The 11,988-nt window shown below is 49.6% G+C and overlaps 2 protein-coding genes and 1 long non-coding RNA gene across 19 annotated transcripts in view; 1 reads left to right on the top strand and 2 right to left on the bottom strand.

Annotated features, from left to right (window-relative positions):
* Positions 1–256: 256 nt before the first annotated feature.
* MANF (mesencephalic astrocyte derived neurotrophic factor) lies at positions 257–4,033 on the bottom strand. Of its 2 annotated transcripts, none has more exons than XM_015292921.4 (4): positions 3,913–4,033; positions 2,183–2,310; positions 1,308–1,449; positions 257–525 (listed from the first exon to the last, which is right to left on the bottom strand). In XM_015292921.4, exons 1-4 carry the CDS (start codon positions 3,998–4,000, stop codon positions 341–343), a joined length of 543 nt encoding a protein of 180 aa, XP_015148407.1. In that variant the 5' UTR covers positions 4,001–4,033; the 3' UTR covers positions 257–340. The 2 variants fall into 2 exon arrangements, with proteins under 2 accessions (XP_015148407.1, XP_040502434.1); XM_040646500.2 differs by lacking the exon at positions 3,913–4,033 and adding an exon at positions 2,688–2,787.
* Positions 4,034–4,250: 217 nt separating this feature from the next.
* On the top strand, positions 4,251–9,640 carry LOC107054371. Of its 2 annotated transcripts, none has more exons than XR_005839302.2 (2): positions 4,251–6,760; positions 7,026–9,640. It is a non-coding gene; the product is annotated as an uncharacterized LOC107054371 (long non-coding RNA). The 2 variants fall into 2 exon arrangements; XR_001468566.4 differs by having other exon boundaries at positions 4,251–6,930.
* Positions 7,090–11,988, bottom strand: part of DOCK3 (dedicator of cytokinesis 3) — a 283,266-nt gene continuing 278,367 nt past the window's right edge. For all 15 annotated transcript variants that reach the window (XM_040646478.2, XM_040646487.2, XM_040646480.2 and 12 more), the window contains one exon: positions 7,090–11,564. In XM_040646478.2, the coding sequence (XP_040502412.1) occupies positions 11,058–11,564 (507 nt within the window). In that variant the 3' untranslated portion in view covers positions 7,090–11,057. The remainder of the gene's footprint in view (positions 11,565–11,988) is intronic.

The following is an 11,988-nucleotide window of genomic DNA, read 5'->3' as shown; positions in this document are numbered from 1 at the left end:
CCCCGCCGCATGGCGGCGTCAGGAGCGCGGCGGCGCCGCGCAGCGACGTGCGCGGGAGCGTCTCCCGCCGGCGCGCCTCCCGCCCGCGGCCGCGCGTCACGCCGGGCGGCCAATGGGAAGGAGCGTCCGCGGCGCGGCCCCGCCCTCCCCCGCCCCCGCCTCCCCGGACCGCGGGGCTGAGCGGAAAGGGAGCGCGGGGGGCGCGCGCGTGGATAGGCTGAGCGCGCCGCGCAATCACGTGACACCGCACGCGACCCCCGGTAGAACCGTGGTACTTTAATGAGCCCCGTACAGCGCGCGCCGCCGCAGCGTCTCAGCGCCCGCCCCGCGCGGCCCCTCCTCAGAGGTCGGCGCGAGCGCCCGCCGCCCTCGGCGCGTACTTGGGCATCAGTTCGTGGATCCTGCGGATGAAGTCGGATTTCTCGGCGCAGCCCTTGCACGCCTCGCCCCAGTCGTCGAGGATCCGCCGCAGCTCCTTGACGCGCAGCTTGCGCAGGTCGGCGGTGCTCAGGTCGATCTGTTTGTCTGCGGGGAGAGCAGAGCCGCGCTCAGCACGGAGCGCCGGGGGGTTCCGGCGGCGTCACCGCGCGGCGCGGCGGGCGGCACAGCGCTGAGCCGAGGAGCTCCGCGGCGACCCCGAAAGCCCCCTTCGCCGCAGCGCTGCGGCTGTCCTCCGCGGGACGGAAAGGGCGGTGGGGTCAGCGCGGAGGAAAGGCGGCGGTGACAGCGACGGAGGGCTGGCTGGGAAGCTACGGGGCGTTAGTGCAAGAAACGAGGAGTGCAGCAACCACAGCCCGGCGTGGCTGTCTCCAGGGGATGTAAGGGCAGAGGGACGGCAGGCAGAAGGCACTTCCGTGGCTGTTCTTCACATCAGTCTTCTCGAGAGGAGCACATCAGCACGGAACGCGAGCTCGAGGAGGGTGGTGAGAAACAGGACAGGCGACAAAGCAGCGCCCATCGATGCCAGCAGCGCCGGCACAGCCCAGCAGCCCTGCCATGAGCTCAGCAGGCACCATCGCAGCCCAGGCGTACTGCGTGCTGTCCTCACGGCCGTTATTCCAACAGGGCTTTGAGCACAGCACTGCTGGCGCCTGGGAGGTCGAGCAGTGGTTCTGCGGGAGCTAAAGGGGTTAGCAGCCAGCAGCCCCACCGGAGCATCCCCATACAGCTGTGCAGGATATTCACAGACAACAGCCCAGCTTGTGCAACTACCCAGGCTGCTGACCTCCACGACTTCAGCATGCTTTTACCCACAGTGATGCAGTATCCCAGGAAGGTGCACCCATTTTCCCCTCCTGGCAACTCACCGTATTTCAGCTCGCAGATCTGACTGTCTTTCTTCTTCAGTTTCTCACAGATCTTTTCCACGGGGATGTGGTGACTCATGGGTTTGGAAACCTCGTTAATAATTTTGGTGGCTGCATCACTTGTGGCCCCAATGTAATAGCACTAAAGGGAAGAAAAAAAGCGAGGTGGAAATGCATGGAAACGCTCTTCTAAATGTTCTTCTATCCATCTCTTTGCAGTTTGATGTTTACAGTTAGAGAGCTTTCCAAGGGACTGCCATAGGAGGGCAAAAGAAAGCCTGACTGTGAGCCAAGGGTCACTTCTCACACTGCTTCCCACTTTCCAGCACTGCCTTGCTGCTGCCTTGTTTTTAACAACTTGAATTGGATTACTGCAGCTTTCTTTGTTAGAGGACAAAGACTTTCGGAGGCATTGCCCCCCTTTGTCTATGGGTGTCCTTCTGCAGTCCTCTTCTTAGGAGAGCTCACCTGGTTTTACTTTAGGGCAGTTTGGTTTTCCTACAGCTGAACAGCTGAAAAGTGTCAAACATTTTAACAGTTTATGTAACACTCCAAATGCAGGCTGACAGAGAAGTCCCACAGCAAATAAAAGCTCTGTAATTCCAAGCCCTTTGGTAACAGGGAGAAATAAGGTCAGCAGCAAGACGTCTGTTGACAGATATATCTGTATGTTTAAAGTGAACTTCATACAACAAGGTCATACTCCCTGTCTCCTTTGCAACAATGAAAAATTACACGACCAGTTGTGGCCACAGAGCCAGGAAGCAGAGCCCCCAGGGAGGGACGTCATACAAACACAGAAGTGCTAGTTTCCCCTTGTTTGCCAAGTGTTCTACAACTTATTTCCTCCAGAGTCAATGTTGACGACTACTTACCAACCGGTTCTCTTTGCCTTTTGCCTCTCTGCAGGATTTCATGAGCTCCTTTTCAATACTGGCGGGCGTGAACTCAACATTGTTGTCCTTTAGACTCTGGTAGAACCTCCCCAGGAAGGTGACACACACTGGAAGGAAGATGGGTGGAGTTACCTGTCACTGCAAGAACCTCACGGCAGCTCTCAGAAGCAGGGGAACAGAATAAGGGCTTTGCAGAACAGAACGTTTAGAAGCTGCGTTAGCAATCAGTGACCTCACAGGTATTTCAGCACACGTGAGGCAGCAACGTGCCCTGGTAGTTTTGGTGGGTTTCTGACAATCTGGAAAAGCAGATCCCTGGAACTGCCTGGCGAAGAACAGAAACCTGATGCCCTATTCTTGCTGCTTTGGTAACCCACTTGTCAGACTATGGGCTTCAAAACCAGTTCTGACTGAAAACCAACTCATCTAGGGAGTGCATCAGCTGAATAATCAGTGATATCACATTACTAATGACAGTACACACTGGAGTCTGTAACGGGATTGTGTACAGTTGCTTCCAAGAGAAAAAGCTGTAACACGATCACATGCTGCACCCACTTGGCACGTTTCTCTCCTCATTTCCCACAAACTTATGCATCAGTTTCAAAGAGACTCCAAGATAACACAACTTCCACAAGCGCACCAGAAGCGGAGAGGACAAAGCCCAGCCCTGCGGGTGGGAAGGGCAGCACAGCTCAGTCCTTACACTCCCCCCCCCAGGCAACAGCCGGGCAGGTCGTGCTCCAGAGGGAGCACAGCACAGGGAGGGAGGCAGCTGCAGTACGCAGCGGGATCCGTGCAGCAGCACTGCGTGACCCCGCAAGCTCGCAGAGTCAGGTTTCACTCCTGCTGCTCACACACGCGGTCTGTGAGCGCCAGCATCACCCGTGCTGGAGGTCCGTGCCCCACCGGTTCCTGCAGCAGGAGCCGGGGCTTCCCAGCCTCCCGGCCCTCCGTGTGCGTGCGTGTCCCAATGGAAAGGGGTCAGCGAGTATCGTCACCGACTTGTGTTCAACTCCGGACCCGAGCACGGAACGCGGGCAATGGCAGGGAATCAACGGGACCGCCTGAAGCCAACTGAACACCGACTGCCGTCACCTGAAGCTGGCAGTAATTACAAGCCGGGCCGTTCGGGAAAACCTTTTCGTACGCATACAACGCCATCATTTACCTCACATCAGTTTGTCTCCAGTCACAGACACACACTGATGTCCACTGTGCGCTGTCTGGAAGTGAAAACCTTCGGAAAGAACAGAGACGCTGCAGGCAGTGCCGCCGGCGGCCGCGGTGCAGCTGAGCGCCGTGCCTTCCTCCGAGCCGAGCGGCGGCACCGCGGAACCCCCACAGCTCCCCGTCCCGCCCCGGGATCGCCTCCGTCCCGGCACGACGGAGCGCTGCGCTTCGCGCTGCAGCCGCGCGGCGACTTCTGCGAGCAAAGCGGCACCGCCGGCGGCGCCGGGACAGCGCAGCGCAGCGCGGCCGGGCTCGGGACGGGACGGGGCGGGGCAGCGCCGCTCGGCGCAGGACGGGCCTCGGGAGCGCTCCGGATCGGCCGCAGCCGCCTGCCCGGGCAGAGGGAACTTCCGCGCCCCGCCACGAGCCGCTCTCAGCGGCCCTGCCCGTGCCCCGGCCCCCGACGGCAGCGTGCGGACGCGGCCTCACCTCGCCGTGCCCCGGGGCCGCCCCTCCTCCGGCCCGGCCCCACTCACCCTCGCACTCCCCGTCGCGCAGCGCCCGGCTGCCGGCCGGCAGCAGGAGCAGGGCCAGCGTCGCCCAGAGCCCGTGGGCCGCCCGCATCCCGCCTCGCTCGGCGCCCGCCACACCGGTACCGGCACCGCCGCCCCCGCGCGCCGCCGGTTCCCCCCCGCCGCTGCCCCCATTGGCCCGCTCCCCGCCCGGCTTCCACGCCGCCTCCTCCCATTGGCCAACCCGCGGCCTCCACGGGAGAGTTGGCGGCCGCTGATTGGAGGAGGCGGCGAGCGGCGGGTTTCCCCGCCTCCCTCGGCCGCCATTTTTGTTAAGGGAAAGTTGCCCTCGAAGGCTTCGCGCCGGCGGCTCGCGGGCGCCATCTTGTGGAGGGGCAGATCCTCACACCTCAGCAAGGCGGGGTGTTCTCGTGTGTGAGAATTTGAGACAAAGTGCGAGGGGGGTTTTGCAAGGCCGGTAGTTTGAGGTACACTTCAGGTACACTTCAACGTTACCTCCCTTTTCAGTTCTGCATGTGGAAACGGCTCATGGTCAGAGACGGGGAGCCATTACAGAGATGCAGGTGCTGGCTGAACTATTTAAATTGCTTGTTTTTACACTGATAACCACCAAAGCTAGGATTGAGGTTGTTTCTAAGCCCACGGTTTCTATCGCCAAAGTATTTGTCATGGGAAAAAAAAAAATAGGGGAAACATAGCAATGAATGGGTGAATTTTGTTTTTGTGATGGTTTGGGTGGGCTAGTAGAGCAAAGGGAGAAAGTGAGCCAGGTAGGGCTAACAGGAGCTGGAATATGGTCAGCTCTTGGATGCTGGTTTGCTAAGAAGCTTGTAAAAAGGGAGAAAGGGCAACATGAATTACAGCAGTAAGAAGAAAACCTGTAGATCTTTGAGAATTGGGCTATAGTTTGTATGTATGTATTAAAAAATTGTGCGTGTGTTTATCATTCCAAACACTGTCCGTGCATTGTCCTAGCAATGCTAATGCACCTACAGATGTGAATAGGAAAATAAAATGAAGTGCTCACTGTATGCCTAAAGTTCATTAGCTGTGCAGTGGTCTAATGAAATTGCTGTACGACTAATGGTATGTATAGCAGATAATGTAAAGTAAACCTGTGTCGGTACCAGTGGTAAATATGTGAATGAAGTCCAGGAATTCACACGTTCAGAGAATCCCTTACTTTTGGTTGCCTGCAGTATGTGACTGCCAAGTCAGTGGCTGAAGAAGCTGAGTGGTTGTTGGTCTGGAATATGGTATTCTTTTCCAGCTAAATAGAGATTGGTAGTAATTAATACACGATCACTTAGGTACAGTGTGGTTCTTGTGGTGAGACAGCATGAAGGTTACTTTAATGGTTGCAGGGATGAAGGTAATCTGCAGGATTTAGTGTAAGCCTCTTGGATGCTGATACTCCTGCTTAAGTGCTAAGGAGTAAACTGCTTGGGGCGTGCGAGGACCCTGCCTGGGTTCAGCTGCCAGGTGGTGGGAGACACATTGGGAGTGCCTGTGCTTGTTTCAGCTCTGGGGAAGGCCAGCAGTAGGTAAAAGAGAATACTCTGTAACATATTATTTATACCCTATTTGGGGCTTCATTGCTGGACAGCAGTGGCCGAACTCTCCCAAAGCTGTAGCTATTGTATAGGTACAGTATGAAGTCACGAGCAGTGAGTTGTGCTACAGATGAGCACCTGTGAGTGGTTTACACACAGACAGCAAAGAAGCTGGGATTTGTCACAGCTGGTTCTGTTCAGTTACTCAAATCCAGCTGCCTGAATGACAGGGACAGGAGCTTCTGAGCCTGGGTTTTCTTAAGCTGGCTCTAGGAATAAATGCATGTTTGTACAGAGGCAAGAGCAGCTGAATCTTTGTGGGCTGGGTTATCTTATTTGCTAGAGGTTTGATTTCTCCTCTTACCAACTTTTGTGTAACTCAGTGCCAAAGAAACTTTCTTCCTTGGATCAGGTGAAGATTTGGCTGGGCTATGTACATTTGAGTGTGATAGCGTGGCTTAAAGTGTCTGGCTTGCACTCAAATGCTGCTTCTTTTGGCTTTAATGGAAATTTTAACTTAAGGCTGAAGGCTTTTTGTGTTGAACTCTTTTCATTTCCCACAATTCATTAACAGATGCTTTTAGCTGAATAATAATAAACATATATATTAAACTGAGATTTGCTAAGTTGGGTTAGAAGTGACTCAGGGTCTGCTTTATACAGACATCTTCCAGGTGTCAGCTAAGCCACGTTTTGGTATTTCAGATGTACTACCATGGACAACTACTTTCTTAGTAGTTCTACATGGTTCATGGGGTATGTAATGAAGCAAAAAGGTGGACTGGCAGTGTATACAGCCCAGGGCCAGCTTACATTACACTTCTGTTGTATTTTACAGCTAAATGTCTTTTGGGATGAGGTTCCTAACTTTTTCTGTTGCTTTGTCAAGACAAAGTGGGGTAGATAGGCTGTTTGTTCTGTCTCCTGCACCCTGACCTGATTTATTAGTTGTAATGGAAGAAGATGTCTGTCTTTGAGATTAATCGTACATAGCAGTGACTACAGATTTTAATTTCCAAATCCTGTTTTCGTGTTTTTAATTACTGCTCTTTCATATCCGTTCTGTTAAAATGATTGGTATTTAAGCACTTAAAACTGAGAAATGAAATTACTGCCAAGATATCTTGCCATTGCGATAAACAGATCAACTCAGCAGTCACTCAGTGAGCATTGGTTGGAGCAGTGAGGAACCCATCAAAAAATGAACCATGGATTCTGCTGCCATTTGGAAGTACTGCCTCAGAACTCTGTGAACATTTGTGATGGATCAACAGGCATCTCAGGCTGTTGCATGTCAGGTAAACCAACCGAGCTGCCACATCTGCCTGATGCTCGCTTTGAGAAGTTGTTATTAAAGAAAGAGAGGACTGCCCATGAGAGAATGTTTTGAAAACTCTTCCTTAACTACACCTAACAGCTGCAAGGACCTTCTGGTTGCCTCCTCCCAGCCCTCCTCAGTCAAAGGAAGGTGGGAAGTGATAGCTGTGCCTCTGAACTGTGGGTGTCAGGTACCCCTCCAGCACAGCGTGCAGGGATTAATGCTGTGCTGCTTCTCTTTGACAGCCGCATCTGTGGAAGTCTGGAGCACGCTGTCAGGAGGACAGCAATGAATGTACAGCTGTACCACTTTAATATCAGGTATTAATCTTTAATTTCACATCACAGCAGTCGAGTGAATGGGTAAGGGAAAGAAACCCAAAACAAACAGCAGATATTTACATCTAAAATTCACACCACTTATTTGTTGATTCTGGAAACATGCTATCACAATATATACAATGAAGTACCTTTAGGACACTTGTACAAATTATTTTTTTCCTTTTCAATTTGATTTCCATTATAGATAAGATAGCTGTTCTGATTTTATTTTAAACATGAATACACAAAAGAGAAGTGGTTAGAGGTTTTTGCCTTTTTTAAATAAGCACAGAATGCCAGAGGTTAAAAACACATTTACAGGGCAGAATACCAGTCGGACGTCACAATCTATACATTTTTTGCTCAATTTCCTGTACAAATACACAGCATTCAAATGGGGGTATTTACAAAGAAGCATGAATAGAGGAAATTTTAAATATCACTTAATTTGTTTCCCAAAGGCTTTTGCTCTCTCCAGCCTCCCCGGTTTTGGCTGTTTCTCCCACAACAGGGATACAGGATATCCCTTACCTGAAAAATGGTAAGCAGGCTAAAAAGTAAATGAAGGAAAGGATGGATAAGAATCGTAGTTTTGCACACAGCAATAAAACCAACCCAGCCATTGAAAAAATGTGTAGGATCCAGACAACAATTCTAACTGCTTTTCTTCTATTACTGTAGTTTCTTCTCATTTTTGTTTCAGATGGGGCCGGCAGGTACGCTCATGATGGAGAGATGTGCTGCAGAATTCCACCAATTGTTTCAGGAATGCACATGCTATTCTGTTACGCAACGAAAACCCAAGGAAGGCAAGGATGCATTACATCTGAATCAGAGTTAAGTGCAGAACAAACGGGTCCTGTTCAAAACATCCCGTCACTGTGGTTTATACAAAGAATCTTCAAATCCTGTTGCACCAGTGCAACAACTGCTGTTGCTTCCCCCTGCTCCAGGACTGAGTTTGCTGATGGAGTTGCACTGTGCTAGAAAGCCACCCCACCCTCCAGAGAAGTATTAGTTCCATGAAGTACTTGTTCCAGCATTCACAAAACCTAACAGCAGTCTATCTTCTGCACCCTTTAAGTTAAGCACTGAAAAGGGTGACAGAACGTGTAGTAGGCATCAGAACAACAGAAATTTAACTCCACAGAGGCTCAAATTTAGTGAATTCAGTAATTTATTCCATCCTCCTTTGTGTGCACCTGCCATAAATTGGGTATCTGTATACACCATTCCATTATCTTCAACCCCCCTGCAAATACATAGTTATGACAGACACTCAGAATGGTCAGACTGCTGTTGTACAGCCCTTCTAATCAGAGCGAGGTGGTGCACTGTGAGAGACTGATGGGAGCTCCAGGGCAGGTCTTCCAGCTGAATGAGACTTTGCCCCATGTTAATTGCATTCCTGCTTTTGCAGTTTTATTTGCAGGACCTGCTGGTTTTTTGGTGCTTTTTTTTTTTTTAATACAACGAGGAAGTTCAGTATATCAGTACATGTACTACTTTCAACCTTCCCACTAAAAAAACCCCCCAAAAACCAACCAAAACCAAACATGGTCAGGGAGATGGAATTGAGTACTTAATTCTCTTAAAAATTTCTAAGAATAACATGAAAATATTTCACTCACTTCTAAGGAATTACCTTGACTTACCTTCATTGAAAACATAACTCTGAATGAGCTTTCGTATCTGTGTGCTATACCAGAGACCCAGCTTGGTTCATTAACAGTTAGGGCGGTTCTACTACTGGAAAACTCTCACTCCTGCTAGAGATGAAACATCCACCGTATGCCGGATTTAATATCATTCTCTTCTTAATTGTGATGGTTGTAGGGATTACAAGCAGCCTATGTTAGTGACAAAATAGAGGAAGCACAAGAGACTTTGTTCCAGCCAAATGGGCCACTTAAGAAACAAAACCATAATTTATTACTTTTGTATGGGCTAGAGCTTGAGAAAGAAAAGAAAGAAATCCTCTTAAAATCCCCTTCGTATGACAGCTGACTGAGCCCAGACTTTGTACAGACAGACCATCTTTAGGAGAGTTCAGAAGCAATGTACTCCGCCCAGTCACTGTATTTAGAGGTAGTGCTTAAGGTGACCTGTAACAGAGGCGTATCCTTTTTTGCTTCTTTATGCTGTTTGTAGAAGGAGAAACTGAGTGACTAGGGGATTCCTATTTCTGACACTAATTTACGTGGTGGAGGAAAGTCTTTTGTCTGAATGTGCTTCAGGTTTTTCAGTGGTAACTTACCATCTTCTGGAGTGTGCTTTGCAGTCTGCAGGTGGAAATGAATGTAAGGAAAGGCCAAAATGTGTGCAGGCACGGCAGCAGGAAAGAGCATTACTTACTTATCTAAAAACACTAGATACCTGCTTTTTTGATCCAAAGTTTCTTGAAAAATATGAAAATATGAAAATAGAAGATTTCTTCTAGTTCTTTTCACACCACAGGTCTTGCCTCTTACCACAGAACTTTTTCCTGTCTTTTAATGCAACTCAACTAAGCAAATACTGATTAAAAGGTTTGTTTCACACACGTTTGTACTGACTCCGCTTCTGCATAGTTCTGTTTCTTGTTTTTGTTTGTTTGTTTTCTTTGCTTTTTTTCTAAATCTCCCACCTGCACTGAATTCTTCATCCCTTTCTGGAGCCTGACCATAAAAAAAAAAAAAAAAAAAAAGGCAGGGGGAAGGCTGCATTGCCACGTGAGGAAAAAAGAACCAAAACCTTCAAAAGGGGAGAAGGAGAAGCTCTCACAACTTCTTCATACATCCTAAAGAAGCAAAAGAGGAAATAAATGTTCCTTCTTTACAGGTTGCCTTTAAGATTCCTGACTCTAGAGTGCACACTACACTGGGCATTTCTTGCATCTGCTTAGATGGAGATGGACATCCTGCACACCAGCTGCAGTGACTTTTGGAGGGAGGCTGAGGAATGATGGTTTTGGGTAATGGATCTCAGCTCCTGGGCGATGGAAACGGGTGAGAATTGTGATGTTCAGCCCTGAGGCAAGGAGTGGTGGATATTATGCATTTATGCCACTTTTTCTTTACTGGTGAGTCATCAACCAGCTGTGGCATGGAAAACTTTTTATTTTCTTTTAACTGGAATAGAAATGCTGGTGTCGACAGCCTGCCCGACGCTGGGCATGGGAAAGGCCTACAATCAGGTCACAGCTCCAGTGGCTACTAACCTCCCCCTCATCCTGTAGCACAGATGAACAGCATGACTCCAATGAGAAAGCAGGTTGGTTTAGCCAGTGAAAGCAAAATTTAAGAAATCAAACAGTACATAAAAAACAAAGGAGGCAGAGTTTGTTGGAAATGGTATCTTGGAAATCAGTGCATCAGCACTGGTTAGATTGCCTCAGCACCTATGAACCAATGCAGGGAGATCACTGCACAGATATGTACAATCCTGCTCTCAAAAGAGCCAATATCTTCTTAGAATTGCCATCTTTCCACTGCCTGCTGCTCATGCACCTTCCAGACTGACAGTTCATAAAATCCCTGATTTCAGCAATGAGCTTTCACTTCTGTACAGCAACAAAATATGTCCCTAGTGCAACTGCTTCTACTCAAGTGTGTCCCAGAGCTGGGAGGAAAGCAGTTTCAAAATCAGCTTGCCACCTTTCCTCCTTCTTCCCCCTCCGCTTAAAATTGTATTTTTCAGCTTCTGCAAGTCTCTATGGCTTGTGTGCCATGTGGTGCGGTTAAGAAACTGCAGAAGGAAGAACCATCCACTGCACAGAAAGTTAAAAAAACGTAACGGAAAGGTGTAAAAGGAAATTTGAAAGGAAAGCAGCAGCCTCCCTTGCTGGCCCTATTGCGTATGCGGGCTCCAGCCAAGCCTGTGGCAGTAGAAGTCAGCTTGCTGTTCTCCGAGTCCTCAGCTCTCTGCGCTCTGGTCACACCTGGAATGATGACGCAAGCTGCTTACCAGCAGTTGTTCCTACTGCTCACTGATGCCGTGCTCCCATGCTACCCTGGCCTGCTCTTCCTTTCCACCACTCACTGGCTGGGACACTTTACGATGCAACTGGCGGTGTTTGTCGTCATCTTCAATTATCATTCCCTCCTCGTTCTCTATGTTTGGCAGCCGGGAGTGGTAAGGTTTGGGGGGCAGAGCAGGAGGGTCCAGGGTGTCCTGAGGAATGACTCCTGATGGAGCTGAGTGGCTTCGGCATGGCTGGGATTTGAGCGACTCGAGGACATCAGGCTCAGAGAGACTGTACCTGACAGGGAGGTAGGGTGTCTCTAGATCTTCGTCAGTGTTCCAGGCCTGGCTGGGGACAGAATCCATGGTGTCTGTGCGAGGAGGTGGTTCAGAGGAATGTCCAAAATTACTCTCGCTCAAGGAGGAGACGCCGCTGCTTGCGCTGCCGGACAAAGTGGAGTTACTTCCATCTAGACCAGACTGCGGACTGGTGGGTGATGCAGGGATGGGATGAAGAGGGGACTGTTTGGAGAAAAAAAGAAATCGCATTAAAATCAATGAGGCAACACCGCAGCTCGTTAACATTTCAGCTTTTGACAGTGATGTTAATAACGGTGCAGTTCTGGCTGTGTTCAAAATGTCAGCTATTGACAGTTTGTATATATATTCCCCTGACAGGCACAGAAGCACTTCTTGTGGACATATCAGTGCACTTAACACAGCAGCTGAGGTGATAAAATCCCTCTCTCCCTCTGTACTGAGGGGGCCTGAAATCAGAACATATGCAAAGAAGGGAAGCGGGAGAGCCTAAATTTAAGTTCAACAATTTATCAACTTTGAATGAATTTTCTCATAAGTAAGTTACTAGCGTGTTAAAAATAGTGAATCTGTATTCAAGAACTACTTGGAGGTGACAGTGGAGGAGGGGGTCCTTCCAGAGCCTATT

The sequence above is a fragment of the Gallus gallus genome, chromosome 12, assembly GCF_016699485.2.
Source record: "Gallus gallus isolate bGalGal1 chromosome 12, bGalGal1.mat.broiler.GRCg7b, whole genome shotgun sequence".
Lineage (NCBI taxonomy): Eukaryota > Metazoa > Chordata > Aves > Galliformes > Phasianidae > Gallus > Gallus gallus.
This window is presented reverse-complemented; position numbering and strand designations above follow the sequence as displayed.